At 50.7% G+C, this 18591-nt stretch overlaps 5 protein-coding genes across 8 annotated transcripts; 2 read left to right on the forward strand and 3 right to left on the reverse strand.

Moving 5' to 3' along the window:
- Positions 1-70: 70 nt before the first annotated feature.
- LOC136193324 (uncharacterized) lies at positions 71-4797 on the reverse strand. 3 transcript variants are annotated; one of them, XR_010671311.1, is made up of 20 exons: positions 4578-4797; positions 3762-3933; positions 3656-3711; positions 3566-3601; positions 3459-3512; positions 3355-3402; positions 3263-3304; positions 3158-3208; positions 3063-3107; positions 2945-3007; positions 2835-2891; positions 2737-2778; positions 2637-2681; positions 2556-2582; positions 2468-2509; positions 2360-2407; positions 2168-2308; positions 2091-2112; positions 589-2024; positions 71-532 (listed from the first exon to the last, which is right to left on the reverse strand). XR_010671311.1 is itself a non-coding variant. In XM_065982198.1 (19 exons), the coding sequence occupies exons 2-19, from the start codon at positions 3811-3813 to the stop codon at positions 799-801; spliced, it is 2097 nt and encodes a 698-aa protein (XP_065838270.1). In that variant the 5' UTR covers positions 3814-3933; positions 4578-4797; the 3' UTR covers positions 71-798. The 3 variants fall into 3 exon arrangements, 1 of the variants encoding a protein (XP_065838270.1); XR_010671310.1 differs by having other exon boundaries at positions 71-398; positions 451-2024; XM_065982198.1 differs by having other exon boundaries at positions 71-2024.
- LOC136193326 (cyanocobalamin reductase / alkylcobalamin dealkylase-like) lies at positions 4353-5288 on the forward strand. The gene is made up of 2 exons (XM_065982202.1): positions 4353-4484; positions 4535-5288. The coding sequence occupies exons 1-2, from the start codon at positions 4413-4415 to the stop codon at positions 5207-5209; spliced, it is 747 nt and encodes a 248-aa protein (XP_065838274.1). The 5' UTR covers positions 4353-4412; the 3' UTR covers positions 5210-5288.
- LOC136193325 (acetyl-CoA acetyltransferase, cytosolic-like) lies at positions 5138-6994 on the reverse strand. Of its 2 annotated transcripts, XM_065982200.1 has the most exons (8): positions 6775-6994; positions 6381-6562; positions 6198-6315; positions 5994-6137; positions 5659-5939; positions 5490-5600; positions 5248-5429; positions 5138-5191 (listed from the first exon to the last, which is right to left on the reverse strand). In XM_065982200.1, exons 1-7 carry the CDS (start codon positions 6953-6955, stop codon positions 5256-5258), a joined length of 1191 nt encoding a protein of 396 aa, XP_065838272.1. In that variant the 5' UTR covers positions 6956-6994; the 3' UTR covers positions 5138-5191; positions 5248-5255. The 2 variants fall into 2 exon arrangements, with proteins under 2 accessions (XP_065838272.1, XP_065838271.1); XM_065982199.1 differs by having other exon boundaries at positions 5138-5429.
- Positions 6995-7032: 38 nt separating this feature from the next.
- On the forward strand, positions 7033-8316 carry LOC136192870 (pre-mRNA-splicing factor syf2-like). The gene is made up of 6 exons (XM_065981619.1): positions 7033-7128; positions 7181-7336; positions 7388-7513; positions 7584-7792; positions 7853-7954; positions 8048-8316. The coding sequence occupies exons 1-6, from the start codon at positions 7126-7128 to the stop codon at positions 8211-8213; spliced, it is 762 nt and encodes a 253-aa protein (XP_065837691.1). The 5' UTR covers positions 7033-7125; the 3' UTR covers positions 8214-8316.
- LOC136192865 (leucine-rich repeat serine/threonine-protein kinase 1-like) lies at positions 8225-18501 on the reverse strand. Its single transcript, XM_065981605.1, has 22 exons — positions 18295-18501; positions 18099-18130; positions 17696-17885; positions 17589-17639; positions 17411-17522; positions 13625-16159; positions 13411-13571; positions 13211-13353; positions 12955-13077; positions 12639-12900; positions 12453-12585; positions 12322-12392; positions 12135-12254; positions 11093-12075; positions 10930-11040; positions 10529-10867; positions 10190-10438; positions 10010-10138; positions 9596-9949; positions 8849-9536; positions 8764-8793; positions 8225-8718 (listed from the first exon to the last, which is right to left on the reverse strand). The coding sequence occupies exons 1-22, from the start codon at positions 18485-18487 to the stop codon at positions 8339-8341; spliced, it is 7389 nt and encodes a 2462-aa protein (XP_065837677.1). The 5' UTR covers positions 18488-18501; the 3' UTR covers positions 8225-8338.
- Between the last annotated feature and the right edge of the window lie 90 nt (positions 18502-18591).

Here is an 18591-nt window from a genome sequence, read left to right on the forward strand (position 1 = left end):
CAATCGGTAGTAGGCTGAGTAACGCAAAAAGAATTGTTTTCAGCATGTCGCACTCTTCTGCTCTAATGAGACAGTTGCATCTGTTTGACACTTTTTAAGGACGCGTCTCAATCTGTAGACGTGGGCTGCTTCACGTGAGCTGGTAACCGCATGCAGAAAAAGACTGGTCTCAAAAACTTGAAAGACAATTTAAGAACTACTAAAATATTGAAATATTGATCTTGAAACTGTTATCCCGATTGGCTGCTTGAGTAGCGACGTCTTTCGTTCACAAAACGGCCTGGTATCCAGTTTGTTTTCATCAACGTTGACTCCCAATGAGGAAGTCTGTAGAAAATTAGCTTCCAATCAAACTTCCGAACGGAAGTCAGTTCGGAAGTCAACCGCAACAGCAGCTTCTATATATGCACTCGGGCTTAACTTCCGAGAACGAGGGAACGTGGCGCATACGTCAACTCAACTGCGAACGAATACCAGCTTTTCTGTCGTCCAGCTCACCCCATTCATATATTGATGTTCAACTGGAACGATTCTGTGATGGTGCAACAGTGCAAGGATAGGTAGATGTCAACGACTCTGCGCTTGTACATGTGCTGGCCGTCAGCGTCGTCAACGCGCTATAGAAGACATTCGTCGGATCTACCGACTGGCGCGACAGCTTTTTAGTAGCGAGCGCTACTACTGTCGAGAGAGAAGTGGGGCCCTCCGGCGTTCACGTGCGTTCGCGTGATTTCGTACGGTGAGTTGATGATTGACAGAGACCAAGACGCATAGACAAGCACGCACACACACGAACGCTCACGGCGAATGATACACAAAACTGTCTGGTGAATTCGTCAGTCCGCATATTTTGCCATCAAATTTCTTGCCAAACGGCCAGTTTGGGTCGCACCAGCCTTCATAGTTGGCAGGAAAGCCACCACCATCATCAGGATCAGCACAGGTGCTATAGAGCGACGAGAAGACATGCTGTGCCGTCTGAGGACTCTGGAGATCATTGGCTTCGTCGTCATTGATTTGTCCCCTGCACTCCTCATCCGATTTCCCACTCATTCTGCACCGACAATAAGTTTGATCAATTTCCTGACTACACTTTTCAGCGGGCTTTCGTTCCGGTCCCTCACACGTCCCCTTGCATTCAGCGCATATTGACTGCAGAACAACCTCCTCTACCTTAATCCGAGCGAGAGCGTTGGTGAACGCCGTGCGATCTTTAGAATTACTCTCCGTATCTTTGATAATTCCCAGGTCCCACACAGCACCACCGGTGCTCATAGCAAGCGGCGCGTACTGAACGAACGCGCGACACGACTCCTCTAGGTCGAAGGCACGCTGAGCAGTGACTGAAACACTGATGCTTGAATTTTGAAAGCCGTCCGTTTCAATCGTTTCTCCGTCGAGACTGTGAATTCTTCCTTGACTATCGACGGCGACAATTTTTTCATTGTTCATGAAATTTGATTCGAAGTTGAATTTTCCAAGTACATTCACTGTAGCCTTGCGCTTGAGCAGCTCATCCCGAATGTCATTCAATGACGACACGGTGCCCGGCCCGGTGTTTCCAAACGGATCGCGCGGCTCGTCTGTGACGAGAGCTAGATTGAGCGCAACGTCGTCGCGGCGTCGCAATTCCTCGATGCTCAAAGCGAGTTCGATCGCCTGATAGCCGTCTTCCGCATTTCCATTCTTACCGAATTTAGCCATGGCCTCCTCCACTTCCCCCGACTCCATTTGAGCGCGTCCATTGACCGTCACAATCGACGTGCGATTATTGCGAAAGTTAGGGCCCTCGGTATTTCCAAAGAGAACGACGTAGTATTTGTTTCTCAGCTTTGCTCTCCTCCCGATGTTGCTATTTCGGAAAGCCCGCTCGAGAGCGTTCACCGCGCTCGGAATCCAGCCCTGTTCCGCCGCCATGCTTGCGGAGTCGTCAACGATGAGAACGATGTCGACGGCCGAACGCGAAGGCAGTTCGTTACCAATTCCGAGTTCGCGATAGGTTGTGTTTTCAGTACACTGTCCTACTAAAGAGATGAACATGCGTCTATTTAGATACACACGTAGCAACGCTTTTTTTCGCGCTCTTTTACCACAGAAGTTTGATTCTACACACTAAAAGCGACTTCGTGAGTCACAATGACAATTATGTGCGCGGATTAGCGCTTACCTTCCATTCATCGCCGTTGCAAAAGACGATTTCTCCCGTCGTTGCATCGTGATGTATTTGACCCTCGTTCTGTTGATTGCACGGCTGGCTTAGAGCGGCGTCCACATTCACAATATTCGGTCCCGGTTCACCGGGATCTCCCTTTATGGTTAGAAATGAGAACATGTGCAGAAGAAATGGGTCTCAACTGACAGCATCGCCCTTGTCTCCTCTCTCGTTGCTGTCCTCGCCTTTCTGACCCTTAATTAATAATCGAAACGACGTGCATTTCTATGTGATGGTGTAGCAAACGTTGTTTACCTTTACACCTTTATCACCCTTTTGGCCGAATACTACCTGACCCTACAAAACTGTGAAAAATCTGCTAATAAGAAACCAGGAGACATACTCCAGTTGAAGGATGACCCGCGTCTCCCTAACACATTTGCAATTAACTTCTATTGCGTACGGACACTCTTCTTCTATGTACTTCATCGCCTTGCACTCCTTTAGCACCAACGACGCCTTTTGGTCCCTTGCACAAATGTATACCACCTAGTCGCGAATACGCATTTGTAAACTAATCTCACTGGATCGCCGTTTTCTCCAGCATCTCCTTGATCTCCGAGGTTCTGATCCACATGGAGTAACCAATATGACAATGTGTGATTAAAACGCCCTGTCTTACCCCTGGGGCTCCACCTGCTCCGTTTTCCCCGTCGCGACCACGCAGTCCAGGCAATCCCTAAGTAGTTTCAATTCTTTATCTCTCTGTCTTGCACTTTGCAACGACCCTACCAATAATCCTTGATCTCCACGTTCACCAGGAACGCCTGGACGTCCTCTTTCACCCGAAGAACCCTACAAAGTCTTCCAATATAATGCAGCACAATTACTATTGGTAGTGAGTCATCACCTTGAGTCCCACGTCTCCTTTACGTCCTTTCAAACCGGTATCTCCCTACGGTCAAGGTACTTGGGAATCCTTGAAAAAACGTCTAGCTTTAGTACCTGTACATCTTGTCCCATAGCACCCGGTTGCCCGGCAATGCCCTTTACGCCCTATTTCGATCAAAAAGGTTCGAGCAGACTGTTGAAATATAAGTAGAAGCGCACCTTTTCTCCTCGTGGTCCAGTCCCTTGCTCTCCAGGTTCTCCCTGAAAATTGGAACTCCATAAAATAGCCTATCAATCATGTTAGAACTAACCGGAGCTCCAGGAAGCCCCGGCAAACCAGGAAGTATATGCCAGTGCCACTACAAATGCATAATAACCACGTGCAGATTTCAATACCACATCTATATACACATACCCAGAGTGGATACCGTCCACGAGGACCACGACGACCGATTTCTCCCTCATATCCCTTTATTTTTATTGAGAACATTAAACAATACGTTTAATTTTTATGCTACGAACTCCGAGTCCAGACTCTCCAGGAAAACCCTTTTCTCCCTACGCATAGAAAAGTCTAAGAGAATCTTCAGCTCGACTCGAAGAATAGCAAACCTGTCGAGCTTTGCAGGACAACAAGCAAGAGGACAGATCTCCCGAGAAGTAGTCGTCTGCACCGACTTACGTAACAGTATATAACTTTGCAAATTTGACGTCTAACCAGCTAGTGCAATCTGTAGTAGACTTGCTCCAGCGATGAATGCGAGAAGCATTGTCGTTGTGCGCTCGCTGCTCTAATGACGCAATCTGCTGCTGTTTGAAACCTTTTAAGGAGGCGTTAGCCGTAGCTATGCGAAGCGGTTCACGTGAGTTATTGAATTAGAGAGGTCGCTCTGAAAAACAAAAAAAAATCCCTTATGACGTGTTGTTTTGATTGGCCACACGCGTGTACATCCAGCAGCGTTGTCTTTCAAGCACAATATTTCGTCGTATAACGGATAAGACCAGATAAACAATGCACAGATACATAGACACTCTTTATTCTAATGGCACGTGATTGCCGACTCCATTGGAGGTCGTGTATCTGGAAAGTGCAGCGAAACCGTGGGGGTTGTCGGGGGGAGAGCTATAGGCCCCCAGGCAAAAAAAGACCAACCCCCGCAAACGAGAATTATTATATGCAAATGATGATTGTTATCATTTTCACGCTCACGTTAACATCAAATAACACTTGAATAACATTTGAATGTCTGGTATTATCCCTTGTCAGAATCGCATATCGATTCGTTTGGAAGTGTAGACAAGCAGATAAAAAGCCATAGACGTGTGGACAGGGTGTGGATAAGCTGGTCTTAGCGCACGCTTTATCGGAATGAGCGAGGAAATCCTCGTCGAAATACGCGATTTTTTGTCGCCGAGAGGCTTCGAGTGCGCGCCATTCAAGGTATACACCGAGTGCGTGTAAGAAAAGCGCGTTCCAACGCTTCCACGCAGGTGCAATGGTACAACGAGGTCGTGCAAAGCGCGTTTCGCTTACGTTATCCGCCCGATACGTTGGCCGTGAGCATAATCAGCACGCCATCGATGTTCGAGAAGACATTCAAGCCGTTCGTCGCGTCGACGGACTGGACGAATCGCTCGGAAAGTCCTTCCGATCCTCTCGATCGATGCATTCACGAGCAATTGGAAGAAGCGAGCCGACGACTCGCCGATCGGGGCTTCAACGTCGACATAATCCACGACTACGACTTGGATTTCACGAGAAAGCCCCGAATACTCGTTCAAACGGCCGGTCACGTGTCGGGACAAGCGTATTACTATCAGCGTTCGCACGTGACCGCGTCCGCGCCGTGGCCGACGAATAAGCCCATCTACGGCGTGTCGATTCATCCGAAGTACGGGGGCTGGTTTGCATTTCGAGGCGTCTTGATCTTCCGCGACGTCGCCGTCGAACTGAAGCGAAGGGAGCCCGAAGACGTCGTATCGACAAACGAAAAACGAATCGAATTGTTGGAAAAATTCAATTCGTCGTGGGAGGATTTTCAGTATCGAGACGTGGTACCGGTAGAGGAGAGATACTCAGATGAGCAGAAGGCGTACTTTGCCGCCACTCCAGGAGCAGCGAGAAGAAAATTACTTGGGCTGCCATCACTGAACGACGTTAATTAATACATAGATAAAGATAAGTTTGCCTGCATCTTTGGCACATTTTTTGTTATGACGATCTTTCGACGCACATAGCTATGCCCATTCCACCGCCGATGCACAGCGCTGCGACGCCTCGTTTGCCTCCTGTCCTCTTTAGTCCGTACAAGAGCGTTACGAGGATTCGAGTGCCCGACGCTCCGATGGGATGACCGAGAGCGGTGGCACCTCCTGCAACGTTCACCTGAGAAGAGACGCCGCGCTTACGTATGTTGTAAGGTACGAGTCGGTGGTGTCGGCGCACCTTTGTTGGATCCAGCTTCAAGTCTTGGAGAACAGCCAATGATTGCGCAGCAAACGCTTCGTTCAGTTCGACGATATCTACGTCTTCGGCTGACCAACCAGCCTTTTGTAACTGCAAAAAATAGATTCAATAACGTATATATACGCTTTCTATATATATAGACCCTTACCGCATTCCTAATAGCCGGTATGGGTCCTGTGCCCATTATCTTTGGATCGACTCCAGCCTGAGCCCAGCTGACAATGCGAGCGAGAGGAGCCTCAATTCCTCTTTTTCTCATCTCCCCTGCGCTCATGAGAACGACTGCGGCCGCTCCGTCGTTGAGCCCCGATGCGTTTCCGGCCGTCACCGTGCCCGATCCATCTTTTATGAACGCTGGCTTGAGAGCGGCTAGCTTCTCGGCCGTTGTTCCGTGACGCGGAAATTCGTCAGCAGACATCTCCGTCTTTCCTAGAGAGAAACAAAATTACAGAATGCTCGACTGGGTCCCAAATTCATATGTACCTGATCTCGATTCAATCAATACCGAAACTATTTCTTCGTTCAAAAACCCGGCCTTTTGAGCGGCTTCAGCCTTCTGCTGCGAACCCGCAGCAAAAGCATCTTGCGCTTCTCGGCCAATTTTCCACTGTTGTGCAACGTTTTCAGCTATGCGCAGCATTAATTAATTAATACACGCACAGCAGAACACGTGACACTCTCTCCTACCAGTAATCCCCATGTGAATATTGGCAAATGAATCCATGAGTCCGTCTTTGAGCAGAGTATCGATCATGGTGACGTCACCAAACTTGACGGCAGTTCGCATGTGCCGGCAGTGAGGCGCCTACGAAAAAAAAAAACAGACCAAATTTTAAGAATAGAACACTTGCACCTATATTTTCCTCTCACCTGACTCATGCTCTCCTGCCCGCCAGCGACGACAATGTGAGCGTCGCCCGCCTTGATGGCCTGCATGGCGAGCACGACCGAACGCAGTCCCGAGCCGCAGAGCATGTTGACGAGAGTCGACGGAACGCTGTAGGGAATTCCTGCGGCGACGGCCGCCTGTCTCGCCGGATTTTGTCCGGCACCTAGAATCCACGCCCACACGTCACACCACTATGACCTGTTTCTGGCGAGGATGTCGAATCTCGCGAATTTAGGCAATAAAGCTTTGAAATTGTTGCGAATTTTTATGACCGTTGATGAATATGTGTGCCTTTTGCGCTGTTTTATGATCAAGTTTTCGTGTGGAAATTGATTTTCTTTTCGAGTTTGGCGTTGCGACCTCTACTTTGCATACCTGCTGTTAAAACTTGCCCCATGAAAACGTCGGAGACGCTCTCCGGTGCGACGTCGGCTCGTTTGAGCGCCTCCTTTATGGCGATTCCGCCGAGACGATGCGCCGGCAACGAACTCAACATGCCGTTGATGTTGCCGACTGGAGTTCTTGCCGCGCTCACGATGTAAACGTTGTCGCTCATTGCAGCACGGACTTGCAGAAGTCTTGAAATTCTGCGCAGGTAAATATACACCTGCGTTTCGGTACGCGTCACTGCGCGAAAGTGCGACTTTTCGTTACCTCACCAAGCGGTGTACGGTAACTGCTTTGTTCTGCCTTACGTTTGAAGAACGACATTGTCTCTGCGGTTCGATGGTAAAAGTGGAATCGATCTCTATTTGTCTGCTTCGTTAGACGCTTTTTTTAGGATAAGGCCGACTGCGATAAAGCGAGCGAAGCCTCTGGAGTCGAAAAAGACGTCGAGGGATCTTCGACGGGAGACCGCGACGCCGCGCCCTCTTCGGCAGCCGCTTTGAAGCGTGAAGAGCGGATGAAACGGCTGAGGGAACTGCATTTGAAAAGAGTGAGAAAAACGAATCTATTCGCACACAAAGCCGTTTACTATTCGCCGCAGAACGAAGCGAGAAAGTTGAACCACGTCGAAGTCGTGGAAGAAGATCGTAAGAAAAAGCTCCCGTACAATCACGACGCGAAAAAATCGCGCGTGGAATGGGAATTGGCCGAAGCTGAAGCGAAAAAGGCAAAAATTAAAAAAAATTAAAAATTTCAATGACATCGTTTTTTTTTCTAAACTTACGTGCGTTTATTAGAAAGCAGAGGAAAGAGGCGATGACTACGGTCGAACAAAGCTCCTCGACGTCGGTGCAGACGAACTGGATCGATTGGATCGGAAGCGAAAGAAAAAGAATCCCGATCAGGGATTTTCTGGGTTTGCCGACGCGCAATTTCGGCAGTACCAGCGCTTGACGAGGCAGATGGATCCCGACGTGGAAGCCTACGATGCACAGAAGGAAAAATTGTACGCTGACTACTCGGTTCTAACTCCCCTTTGATGTGACGTGTTTTTTTTTTAATTAAGGGGAGACGATTTCTATGCGACAGCCAATACCATTCTCGATCCTCTCCTGACGGCGCCGAGCAAGGAAGGCGTGGATCGAATGGTCAACGATTTGGAAAAGCAGTACGTTTAGGGATTAATTCGTGGAACCATTGCCCCCCCCCCCTCTCTTCCTTTGTTTGTGTGTATTTTATCTCCTCCTTCTTCTCCTCGCAGGGCTGCAAAGAGAGCCAAGTTCAGTCGTCGACGGCAGTTCTTCGACGATGCTGACATTGACTACATCAACGAGAGAAACATGAAGTTCAACAAGAAAGCGTCTCGGTACTACAACAAATTCACGGCCGAAATCAAGCAGAATCTCGAACGGGGCACAGCCGTCTAAAGACGTCGTCATTCGTCTTTGTCAAACGATTTCATATCTAGATAAATGTAGCGAGTAAAAAAGTAGACGTAGTATGCAATAAATATGCGGACTGCACTTGCGAGAGCACGTACGTTGGTCGCCGTCTATAGTTGCTTATCCACCAACCAGATCATGATGTGCGATCTGTCTTTGCTTTTCCTACCTTGACCTTCTCCTTCCAAATTGATTTGCTCGTGTCTCGATCCGGTTCCAAAGCTGAGAAGAAGTGATCTCTTTGAATGAGATAGCGCTTCGTGCGCTTCGTCGGCGTTCTGATTCAGACGACGACGTCTCCAGAAGCGAGGCAACCATTGCCGATCGTCGGCGGCAACCGTGAAGGGAACGAGAACGCTGATGGTTCCAAGGTGAGCGTGAAGGAGTTGAGTCACTCGGTTGTCATTGACGACGAGGATGCAACCGTTCGCAGTACCAATGTAGAGCTGAGAGCCTTGAGACTGCAGAACAGAGATACAACCCTTCGGAGCTGTAGAGAAAGATTACGGAGTGCTTCGTAATTATTACCACTTACCCGACGTGCTTCTTGCGCCTGATATATGATCTTAGAGAAATCGATTAGTATTAGCTTTGAATACACTGGTTACTGGTTGTGGTACCTTCAATATAGTCCATCGAATTGATCGTCGAGTAAAGACGCTTCGTCGTCGATCTCCAGCCATAAACGACGGTCCCCGGTTGAATCGATCCCCACACGATCGTCTCGCCGGACGACTGATGAACGACGCTCAGACAATTGACCGAGCTCACGGAAAAATCGCGAAACGAATCCGGCTCCAATTCGACGTCGATGCACTGCAATTGCATTCCGTCGCTGCACCGGATCACGGCAATCTGGGCGTTCGACAAGCCGCACCACAAGTTGACGTTCTGAGCCGACTCGGATTTGGCGCCGCTGCCGCCGACGCCAACAATAGCGGCGCAGAAGAGTTGCTGATCCTCGTCCATATCGTAGACGAAAGTCGAAGCGTCGGCAAACGGGTCGCCGTTCTCCTTGGCAGCGGCCGCGATGAGACGTTCGCCTTTGACCGAAATGACGACGCCGTTGTTGAATAGAATGAAAGCTTGATCGAGCGGCGGAGGTCCGTAGAGGAGCTGTCGCAAATTGCCGAACTCGGACAAGTCGCCCGGAATGGCAAACGAACGAATCAGCGTCATTTCGTGCGGAAAACTCGACGCGGCGCCGTAGACGAAAAGGCGAGCGTCCATCGAATGACTCACGGCGACAATGTGATTGTGAACGACGCACACGCTGCCGAGCAGATCCGACGTGGGAACGTCCTTATGCTTAGGAGACAAATATATTCGCTCTTTATCTGAATCAATCCACGGCTTCATCGACTCACCGTTATGCTTGCCTCGCTTTCTTGCGCGTCGTATTCGGCTCGGCACAGGCGGCTCTCGACGTTGGCGACGGCATCGGACTGGCGCGACGACCACCAGATCTCGTCGAAGAAGAGTTCCGCGTCGACGTTTTCGTCGCCGTCGTTCTCGGACGACGTCGCTTCCACCGCTTCCGGGCTATAGACGCACGCCGCCAAGACGTTCGTGTCGGCGGGCAATTGGACGATGTCGAGAAGACGAAGAAAATCGTCGCTACGAGCGATGCTTAGTATTCGCGGTGTGAGCGGGCGAGAGTCGTGCTGCTGGGCCCAGCACCGTTTCATCAGATCCAAAGCGCTGAGAGGATATTGAAATCTCTGCGTAGAAGAAGCGGCGCTATACCGTGGGCCCAGTCGTACTGTAATCTTCGGTGCTACCTTTTTAGGTAAAGATGGACGCTGACCTTTGCGAACCATGTTCTCTACTTCCATTCGCATGTACTCGGAAAACGGATGTTTTAGACTCAAGACCTCGTACAGAAGCATGGCAAACGAATAGATGTCAACCTAGTGAAGAAACGCGGTTGAATTACTGAAGAAAAAGATACGATCGATTACGTGAATTCCGTAGTCTTCGTCGCCGCCGTAGAGAACGATTTCCGGCGCTTGAAATCCCTGCGTTCCGACGTCGCCTTTGGCACGTCCGCGCGGATCGGCCGAACGACTGATACCAAAATCGGCCAACTTCACCTGAACGTCGAAATGCTGCGCCGTCGGCTCGGGAAACTTCCAGACGAGCACATTGGCCGACTTCAAGTCACGATACACGATTCCCTTCTCGTGAAGATAACTCAGCCCTTCAGCAACCTGAAAAAAATGTCAAAAAAATGTTCATTAGCCCATTCGCACTAAGAGATGTTTCCAGTGTGAACGGGCATATATATATAATCTCAAAACCTGTATTATCAACTGTCGGAGTGGACGAGGATTGACGAGGCACTCGACGTCGCTATACTTTCTCAGGATGCTCTCGAGACTTCCTTTAGGGGCCCATTCGAGAACGAGACCGCACGGATCGAGACGAATGCCGACGAGTCGAACGATGCGCGGATGATTGAGCTGCGCTAGGACGCTCACCTCTCGTCGCGTGTCGATGTACGACTTGTAGGCTTTCATTGAGATCGTCTCCCTCATGTCGTAATGCCTGACGTCGCTGCCCTCTTTCGCAAAGACGAGCTGCTCTTTTTGGATTTTCTTGATGGCCACCTCTTCGCGATTTTGAGCGTGCTGTTTTCCCTTTGATTCGTCAGACAGGAGGTCACATAATCATCGAAATGAAGGACAGGCAAAGGACTTACCTCGGGATAGTACCAACCCTTCAAGACGTCCGCATTGCTTTTATCGATTAACTCCCCTTCCTGAATTTGATCGGACGAGACGACCAGATTGACATTCAAGTCGTCAAACACCTAGAATAGAGATACAAAAAAAAAACTCCGAAGTACATTCACGCGTACATACCAAATCCGGAGCAACGTCGCCGACGTGCAAATCGCGGTGTCTCGGACAATTCATCATCTCCCCGGTCTGAGCTTTCCACGAGCACTCCTGCACGGTAAAGACGAAGCCGATCTCCTGAGTCGGCGTCTCCATTTTCATGCCGTCGACGCATTTCGTGCAGGCGACGATTCGCGTGAGTCGAGGAATGCCCTCCGGCGTGCAGCCGCCGTTGGAAATCTCCTCGTACCAATCCTCGAGCAGGCCGTCGACCAAATCCACGGACGCCGACAGCAAAGCGGCCGTCATCGAGCCGTTGAACTCGCTCGCTCCGCCGCCCGATCGATCGTCGAGATCTTGATCGAGAGCGAGTTGCGCCGCGCAGACTTCAATCCAACGATACTTCTCTCGCGTCAGCACGTCCGGTTGACTTCCGTACATGCAGACGCTCAACGTGCCCTCGTTCTCCGTCGCTTTTGGGCCGAGAATGCTTTCCTGACCCGGCAACACCTCCTTGATGGAGAGAATCAATTCCGAATTGGCTCTCAATTCGACGCCCGTTTTCCAATAGGACCACGTCAGCATGCAAGCCGACGGTCGATCGACTTTACCGTCGCGCAACTCGTTGCCACGCTCTCGAGTCACGACGGCCGCCGAGGCGAGTATGCGCGAGAATTCGGTCGACGATAGAAAGCGGGATATGACGCGCGGCCAAAATCCGCTCGGCACGTAGATTAGATAGTAGAAGCGAGTGACGAAGGACGAGCCGAGGAGCCAAATGCGAGACGCCTTTTCGTTTGTCGACGCTGTCGTTTTTGGATTGTACGGTTGAATGGAGAGAGCGCCGGCGTACGAGTCGGACAGTTTGGAGGGAACGAGAAGATAGTCTTTATCCAGGCCGACGGGCACGGCTACTTCGAATTTCGTCAGGAGGTTGATGTATTCGTCGCGAAACGCGAACATGGGGCCGGTGAATATGCGAGGCAAGTCGGCGTAGGAAAGCAAGCCTTTACGCGATGGCGAGAATAAGACGAGGGAAAGGGGGGGAAAAGGTACGATTTTTTACCGAAACGAATGGGATTGACGGCATCGACTGTGACGACGTGAGCGAGAATGTCGCACAGCCACTGAGGATCGATGAAATAGAGATGGCGAAGAGACTGATCGTTGTAGTGAAGAAGAGTGCCTAGAGAGAAACAAGAGAGCGAAGATTCGCTATTTGAGAATAGCTTATTAAGATTTCTACTACTCACCGTTCTGATGAAGAAAATCAACGGCCTGAGCAAGTTCTTCTGGATCGCTTACAATATCGGCTACTCGATCCCTTAGAACAAAAGGTCGGTATGACTATGCAGTACCATAGGTACCTAAACCCGCATCTTACTTGAAATCGTGATGAACGACGACGGGAATGTCTTTCCGCTGTCGACAAGTGATCGCTAATTCGACCACCCTATCCTCCAACTGCACGTACATTTGAGGAAGCAGCTGTTCCAGGAGCTTGAAGCGTTTCGCTCCTAGGATAGAAATGAGCGAAATCGTTGCACGCGAGGGAAAAGATATGAGATACCTCGCGTTTCCGCTATGTTTGCCGCTGTGTCGTAAATGAGTCGTCGCAGCCTGTCGACTCCTTCGCGCGTTTCGCAGCCGACGAACGCCACGGCAGTGACGTTCGGTAGGCCGCTCTCCGATTGGAGAAACGACGAGTGGCCGACCATGTACCTCTTGGCGACGCTGGCCCGAATACACTCTAGCCAATCTTTGCTCCGTCCTTTTCTCTTCACGTCGATGTGAGAACCGACTAATATGACGGTGGCACCGGGCGCTCTCGCCTGTCAACAAATGCTTTCTGAGAGCGAAGAAATTTATGGGCGAAATTCGTCGACCTGAATGTTTCGAAGCCACGATTCCAATTCGTTTATGCCGTCGTCGCCGTTGTTGACGTTCCAAAGGACGAGATAAAGAGACCGCTTCGATAGGAAACACTGGTGAGTGGCATAATAGTCTTCCTGTAGAAGAGACATCATCATTTTTAGGCTCCTATGCACTATCATAGTAAATGGGAGTGCCTAGAACTCTGGAACGGTACTGTATATGAACAGTACGCGTCAAAACTAACTAGAGCCGCTAGGGAGCACGAACCTGTCCGGCAAAATCCCACGTGAGAAATTCGATCTCAGGTGCGCGTTCTATGACTCTTTCAAAGAGTCCGGTTTTGAGGGGTTTTCCGTACTTCCAAACGCCCAAATCGACTCCGACCGTCGACATCTGTGTCTTCTTGGAATCTGAAACAGAACAATTATTTTTTCTATCTTACAAAAAAATTGCCCCTGGAAAAAAACCTTCCGTCGATTCTGACGCGTAGACGCCGTCTCGTCGTTTGTTGAAATGCAGCAAGTCGTAGCTACCGTCGCAACCTTCCTTCAGGCGACGAATCACCGTCGATTTACCGCGCTCCTGTCGACCGACGACCATCAACTTCAAACGACGATACTCTCTCGCTCTAGATGAAATGATTAGAGAGAGAAAAAAAAAGAGAAAAAAACCCCGACGCACTTATCTCGCTTCGAACGAAGATACAAGACAATGTTCTTGGTTCGCGATCGATCGACGTGCGTGGGAACGCATTCGAGCGCCTGATCGTCGACGTCGAGCCGATAGAGCGCGTTCATCAGTCCCATCTCGGACGGAAGATCGACAATGCCCTTGTTCCCTTTCAGTATCAATTCGCCGACGGGCAAGTTCCAGCAACTGTGCGGCACCTCTTTGAGGCAATTGAACGACGCGTCGAGAAGTTCGAGATTGGGAAAGAGATGTCGTTCGACGTTGGCGTGACCGTTCGTAAGTCCATTCGCGGAGTCCGCCGGAGAGCTCGCTCCCCCGGTGATGAGAGACCGATTGTCGTCGGCGACGATATCGGACTCGTCTTTCTTTTCAGCAAACTTCTCCACGTGCTTGTCGGTAAACGACAAAGGCACGTCTTCCAATTTATTTTCCGGCAATATAAGATAGTGAAGATTCGGAAGAATCGCGTGGCGTCGATGAGAGCAGCCGATCGTCGAAGGCGAGAGCAGCGCGCCCGTTTCGTCTTTGATGACACCGTAGCAGCGAGAGGCCTTTTCTGTGAACGCCGCCGCCGATATCGAAGTCTCCGCGTCGTTGTTGCGCATGGCCAAGTGATTGATGGACAAGGGGTAATGGCACGGATAACCCAAGTCTTTGACGTAGTTGTCCGACATTTCGAGTCGTTCGAGTCGCTGGGCGAGACACGGCAATCCGACGGGCACCCGAGAAAGTTTGTTCCCGTTCAGGTAAAGTTGCTTGAGCGGCGACTTGTACGTTCGAAGACGACCCGATCCGGCGACGCCGCCGCCGCCGCCGCCGCCGCCGAGACGATCGTCGTCCTCGTCGTCGTCCTCGTCGTCATTGGAGCCTTTTCGGCTGCTCGAGGCGAGAATTCCCGAATGAATCGTTCCACTCGCCGTCACGGCGCGAGTTCGGAGAGAACTCGATATCGATGGAGTCCGCTTCGTCTTTCCTTTCGTACGAAAACCGCCGAGCGAGTCGCTGTATCGTCTCGGTAACGAAGTCGACGACGCGGCGGGATCGATCGTCGTCGAAACGAAAACGCTCTCGCTATCGTCAACGAGTGTCGGCAATTCCTCGAGATCGTTGTTCGATAGATTGATTTCCTCCAGTGCCGGCGCCAGCCACATGTCGACGGGAAGCGAAGCGATTCGATTCTGCTGCGCTTTGACGCGCGCGAGACGCTCGACGCGAAACGCGTCCGACGGAAGCGATCGAAGGGCGTTCGAGCTCACGTTCAGCTCGGTCAGAGATTGGCAAGTCCAACGAAATTCCGGCGGCGACGCCGGCGGTGTCGTCGATTCGCTTTCCAAATCGCCGACGCCGTCGTCGCCGTCGATATAGAAAGCGGCGGCGGAAGCGGTCGCTTCCGCTGCCGTCGCCGCTGCCGCACTTCCAGACGGCAATTCCTCCAGACTATTAAAAGAAACGTCGAGGAATCGGAGATGGGGCAATTGAAATAATTCCAACGGCAGCTCGGTGAGACCGTTCTTTTTCAAATGGAGTCGCGTTATCACCGCCGGTTGAGTCAGACGTTGGCCGCGATCGACGTACTTCGTCGCCAAGTCGACCCACGTCGCTTTGAAGAAGTCCCGGCCGTCGCGTCGAACGTCGTTCCAAGCGGCGACGTATTCGATCGGCTGACTGCCGCCCGACTTGGACGCCGACGACGATTGATCTTCGCTGACGTTACGAAAGGCGAGCAAACACGCGACGAGTTCGTCGTCTTCGTGTCGAAGAGCGTGAGAAAAGGCGTCCGCCGCCGACGAATCGTTGGCGCCCAGTCGAAGGAGCAGATGCGCCAAATCGACGTCGTCCTTCACGCAGGCGTCGACGAAGCAATTGTCGGCCCGCTGTCGAACGTTCACGTCGGCCCCGGCGACGGCGAGTTGCTCGATGACGTCGAAGCAGCGCTTGCGACACGCCACGTGAAACGCCGTGCTCTTGTCCGCCGCTCGAACTTCCAAATCGAGAACGAGGTTCTCTCGCATGCGAGATAAAACGGAATCGTTTTCCAACGACGACGACGACGACGACGACGACGAGACCTCGTGATCCACGTCGATTCGTAACAACGTCTCGACGTTCGATGGAGCGTGCTTCAAGAGAGAGCGCACGACGTTCGAATGCGCGTTGTGGCACGCGAGATGAAGTGCCGTCATTCCGTCAGCGTTGCAATAATTTACGTCGAGCGGTACGACGACGTGTTCCGACGGAGGCGGACAGCCGCTCAGCAATTGGCCCGCGATCGCCTTGTAGGCGGCGACCTGCTTGGCGAGAAGATACTCGACGATTTCGTTGTGACCGGACTCGCTGGCGAGAAGCAGAGCCGCGCTGGCCGTCGCGCCGTTCTGCGTGCACGCGACGAGCTCGACTACGAAATCGTTTTTGCCGTCTCGAGCGCAGATGTCCAAGGGAGTGTAGCCTGTGTCGCCTTCGAGTCGAAGATGAGCGCCGGCTGCGAGGAGACTTTGAACGGAAGGAAGTTGATTGGCCTCGCAGCTCCTAAGAAAACGGGTGGTGAACTTATTTGCTCTCGTAAGACTATGATCAAAGTATTGTGTAAAGTGATGTGCTTTCTACCGTCAAAAGTTTTAGCAACCCACGGAATTACTCAACTGTGCAGCGTGAGTTTGATTGGCCAGATCATTTATCTAGGTCCTCTACATATACTGTTAAAATTTTTTAGGCTCCTATGCATTATCCTGATCTTTTACCAGTGATATTGCCTTGCGAACGCTAAGACTTTGTTGTTGCAAACGCAATTTACTCTATAGATGATCAAAACGTGAATACAGTCAGTGAAAAGCGAACTTTAAACTGAGGTCCCCTTTGAGGGCTCAGAGACGCGTTCTTTGACCGTTAAACGTTCAAAAAACTCGCCTCCGGTTACGTAGCACTTTTTTTAAAATGAAAAAAGATAGCGACACCTGACACAAACCCCACGGAAGACGGTGCTATGGAGGTTTATCCTGTATCAGAGTGCTTCACAGGAGTAGGGGACTTGAGACTAGGAAGTCAAGTGAGGAAATTTGACCAGCCACCGGGCCACGTTTCCAACTCCCTTTTATCCTAGCCAACAACTGCTTCTGATAAGTATATAGAAATGCTGGGTATATATATACAGCCACGCGACTGGGATCACACGACTGCAGCTATGCACCGAAAAAAAAGTGCGTCGTTTGAATCGAGAACTCGGCCATCGGCCGCAAATGCATTTCTGACTCTGAAAACGAACACGATTTTGAAAGAACGACAGCAAATGTTGATTACGAACGAAAGGCACGCCCTGTCACACTAATGACGTCAATCGTGACGCAGTATGCGCGTCGCTGCTAAATCCTTTTATACGAGAAGTAGACGCGAAGAATTGACTGCGAAGTGCATTATAAGTCCATTTTAAAGACATTCAGACGCTATTTGAACGCAAAAAGCGAACCCACACGCTTGGTCAGCAAAATCAAGGCGTTATGCCGGCTCTATAACGGGCAGTTGAACGTGCGCTACACCAAGATCAGACAAACGCTCCAGAACGAAATATTTGACTGAGTACCGGCATTCCTGTTAATCTTCGACTAGCGGGCCAACAGAGCGGCGTTGGTCGGGGCTCTGCCAAAAATGCAGAAAAACGCAGGCCGGTTCTCGCGGATTATCTATTCGGAGAGCTCCAGAGGTGCCTAAAGCGTTTGTACTACATGTACTATGCGAGACTATCGAATGCTTGGACCGAAAATCGTTAAGAAACGCCAAACGTACCTGTATAGTGCTGTATAGCCTGAATCATCTTTCATGTTAATTATATCTTCCGCTTCTTTTAGCAGTGTGCTAATGGAATCAACGTCGCCTTCCTCGCACAATCTTACCAATCCTTTTTATCGAAGAGAAATGAATGCGTGGAGCAAGTCTGCGTCCAATCGAAAGAAATGACGCTTACTTTGCAATTGAGACAGTTTTTCTTTTCGCTCCTTTTGAGCTCGTCGTTCGTCTGTTCTTCGCATATCGAAACGATGATATCATAAACTGGGTCTCTTTCCCGCTCACCGATAATTTCTTTCAGACATCGAAATACCTCCTCGTTTCCGGCTTCGTGGGCGCATTGAATGGGCGTCGATCCGGCGTCGTTCTTCGCGTCGATCGACGCGCCTCGTTCGATCAGCAATCGAACGCAACCGACGAGATCGCAGGCGCTATCCTCTCGATTGTCGCCGGACGCTGCCCGATGCAGCGGAGTCTTGGAAGAGAGGGGGAGGGACGGCAAACATAAAGTTTCAGTTCCAAGAAGAATCCACAAGCATAACGCAGATCGCGAGATAAAAAAAGGTGACGACGAGCTCTAGACACTCTACTGACCCTCCGCGATAATACACACACGATCATATTCATTGACGAAAAAAAAATTCGCGCCCATGCGCCGCCTTTAGGACTGCCTTCTTATTGTTCTTACCGATCCGTCGTCAGCCGCCGCGTTGACAGTCGCTATAAGAAACGAGACAAGGTTACTCAACGCCTCGTCACGATCTCTACACGAGTTCGTATTCGAATTTCCGGTTTCGCTATGAGCGTCCCGACTCCCGTGTGCATCGAAGCGTTATACGGTTTGCCTTTCAACTCGCGCGTTCCATTCGACGTCTTTCACTTGCCTTGATGGTCCAGGAGAACGCGTACGCAGTCCAAGTGACCGTAAGCGGCGGCATCGTGCAGGGGACGAAATCCTTTTGGGCCGGGCCTGTTCGCCGACGTGCCTCCAGCGAGAATTTCGCCAAGAAACAACGAGGCGTTCTCGAAGATGACTCCTGGAACGATATCGTCCAAATTGCCAGACGTATCGTCCATCGTTTCTTCGTGTTCGCGTTTGCCCGGATAAGGCGGGTGTTGGTGACGCGCTACTTTGGCGGGAAGATAACACATATTGACTATATCAATTTCTAGATAAAGCA

The sequence above is a fragment of the Oscarella lobularis genome, chromosome 11 (genome assembly GCF_947507565.1).
Source record: "Oscarella lobularis chromosome 11, ooOscLobu1.1, whole genome shotgun sequence".
Lineage (NCBI taxonomy): Eukaryota > Metazoa > Porifera > Homoscleromorpha > Homosclerophorida > Oscarellidae > Oscarella > Oscarella lobularis.

Bases quoted from the DNA above. Each gene is read 5' to 3' on its own strand.
- LOC136193324 (XM_065982198.1), bottom strand. From the start codon at position 3,813: ATGCTTCTCGCATTCATCGCTGGAGCAAGTCTACTACAGATTGCACTA. The intron at 3,602-3,655 runs GTTTGCTATTCT...TTCTATGCGTAG, and splicing joins TGTCCTGCAAAGCTCGACAG to GGAGAAAAGGGTTTTCCTGG. The intron at 2,682-2,736 runs GTGAGATTAGTT...CATTTGTGCAAG, and splicing joins CTGGAGAAAACGGCGATCCA to GGACCAAAAGGCGTCGTTGG.
- LOC136193326 (XM_065982202.1), top strand. From the start codon at position 4,413: ATGAGCGAGGAAATCCTCGTCGAAATACGCGATTTTTTGTCGCCGAGA. The intron at 4,485-4,534 runs GTATACACCGAG...GCTTCCACGCAG, and splicing joins TCGAGTGCGCGCCATTCAAG to GTGCAATGGTACAACGAGGT.
- LOC136193325 (XM_065982200.1), bottom strand. From the start codon at position 6,955: ATGAGCGACAACGTTTACATCGTGAGCGCGGCAAGAACTCCAGTCGGC. The intron at 5,601-5,658 runs GTAAGGGTCTAT...TATTTTTTGCAG, and splicing joins TACCGGCTATTAGGAATGCG to TTACAAAAGGCTGGTTGGTC. The intron at 5,430-5,489 runs GTGCGCCGACAC...GTCTCTTCTCAG, and splicing joins TGAAGCTGGATCCAACAAAG to GTGAACGTTGCAGGAGGTGC.
- LOC136192870 (XM_065981619.1), top strand. The intron at 7,337-7,387 runs GTGAGAAAAACG...TATTCGCCGCAG, and splicing joins GGGAACTGCATTTGAAAAGA to AACGAAGCGAGAAAGTTGAA. The intron at 7,514-7,583 runs GCAAAAATTAAA...TGCGTTTATTAG, and splicing joins CCGAAGCTGAAGCGAAAAAG to AAAGCAGAGGAAAGAGGCGA.
- LOC136192865 (XM_065981605.1), bottom strand. From the start codon at position 18,487: ATGGACGATACGTCTGGCAATTTGGACGATATCGTTCCAGGAGTCATC. The intron at 10,439-10,528 runs GTTTTGAGATTA...CATTTTTTTCAG, and splicing joins TCCGACAGTTGATAATACAG to GTTGCTGAAGGGCTGAGTTA. The intron at 9,950-10,009 runs GTAGCACCGAAG...TCTTCTACGCAG, and splicing joins GTCCATCTTTACCTAAAAAG to AGATTTCAATATCCTCTCAG.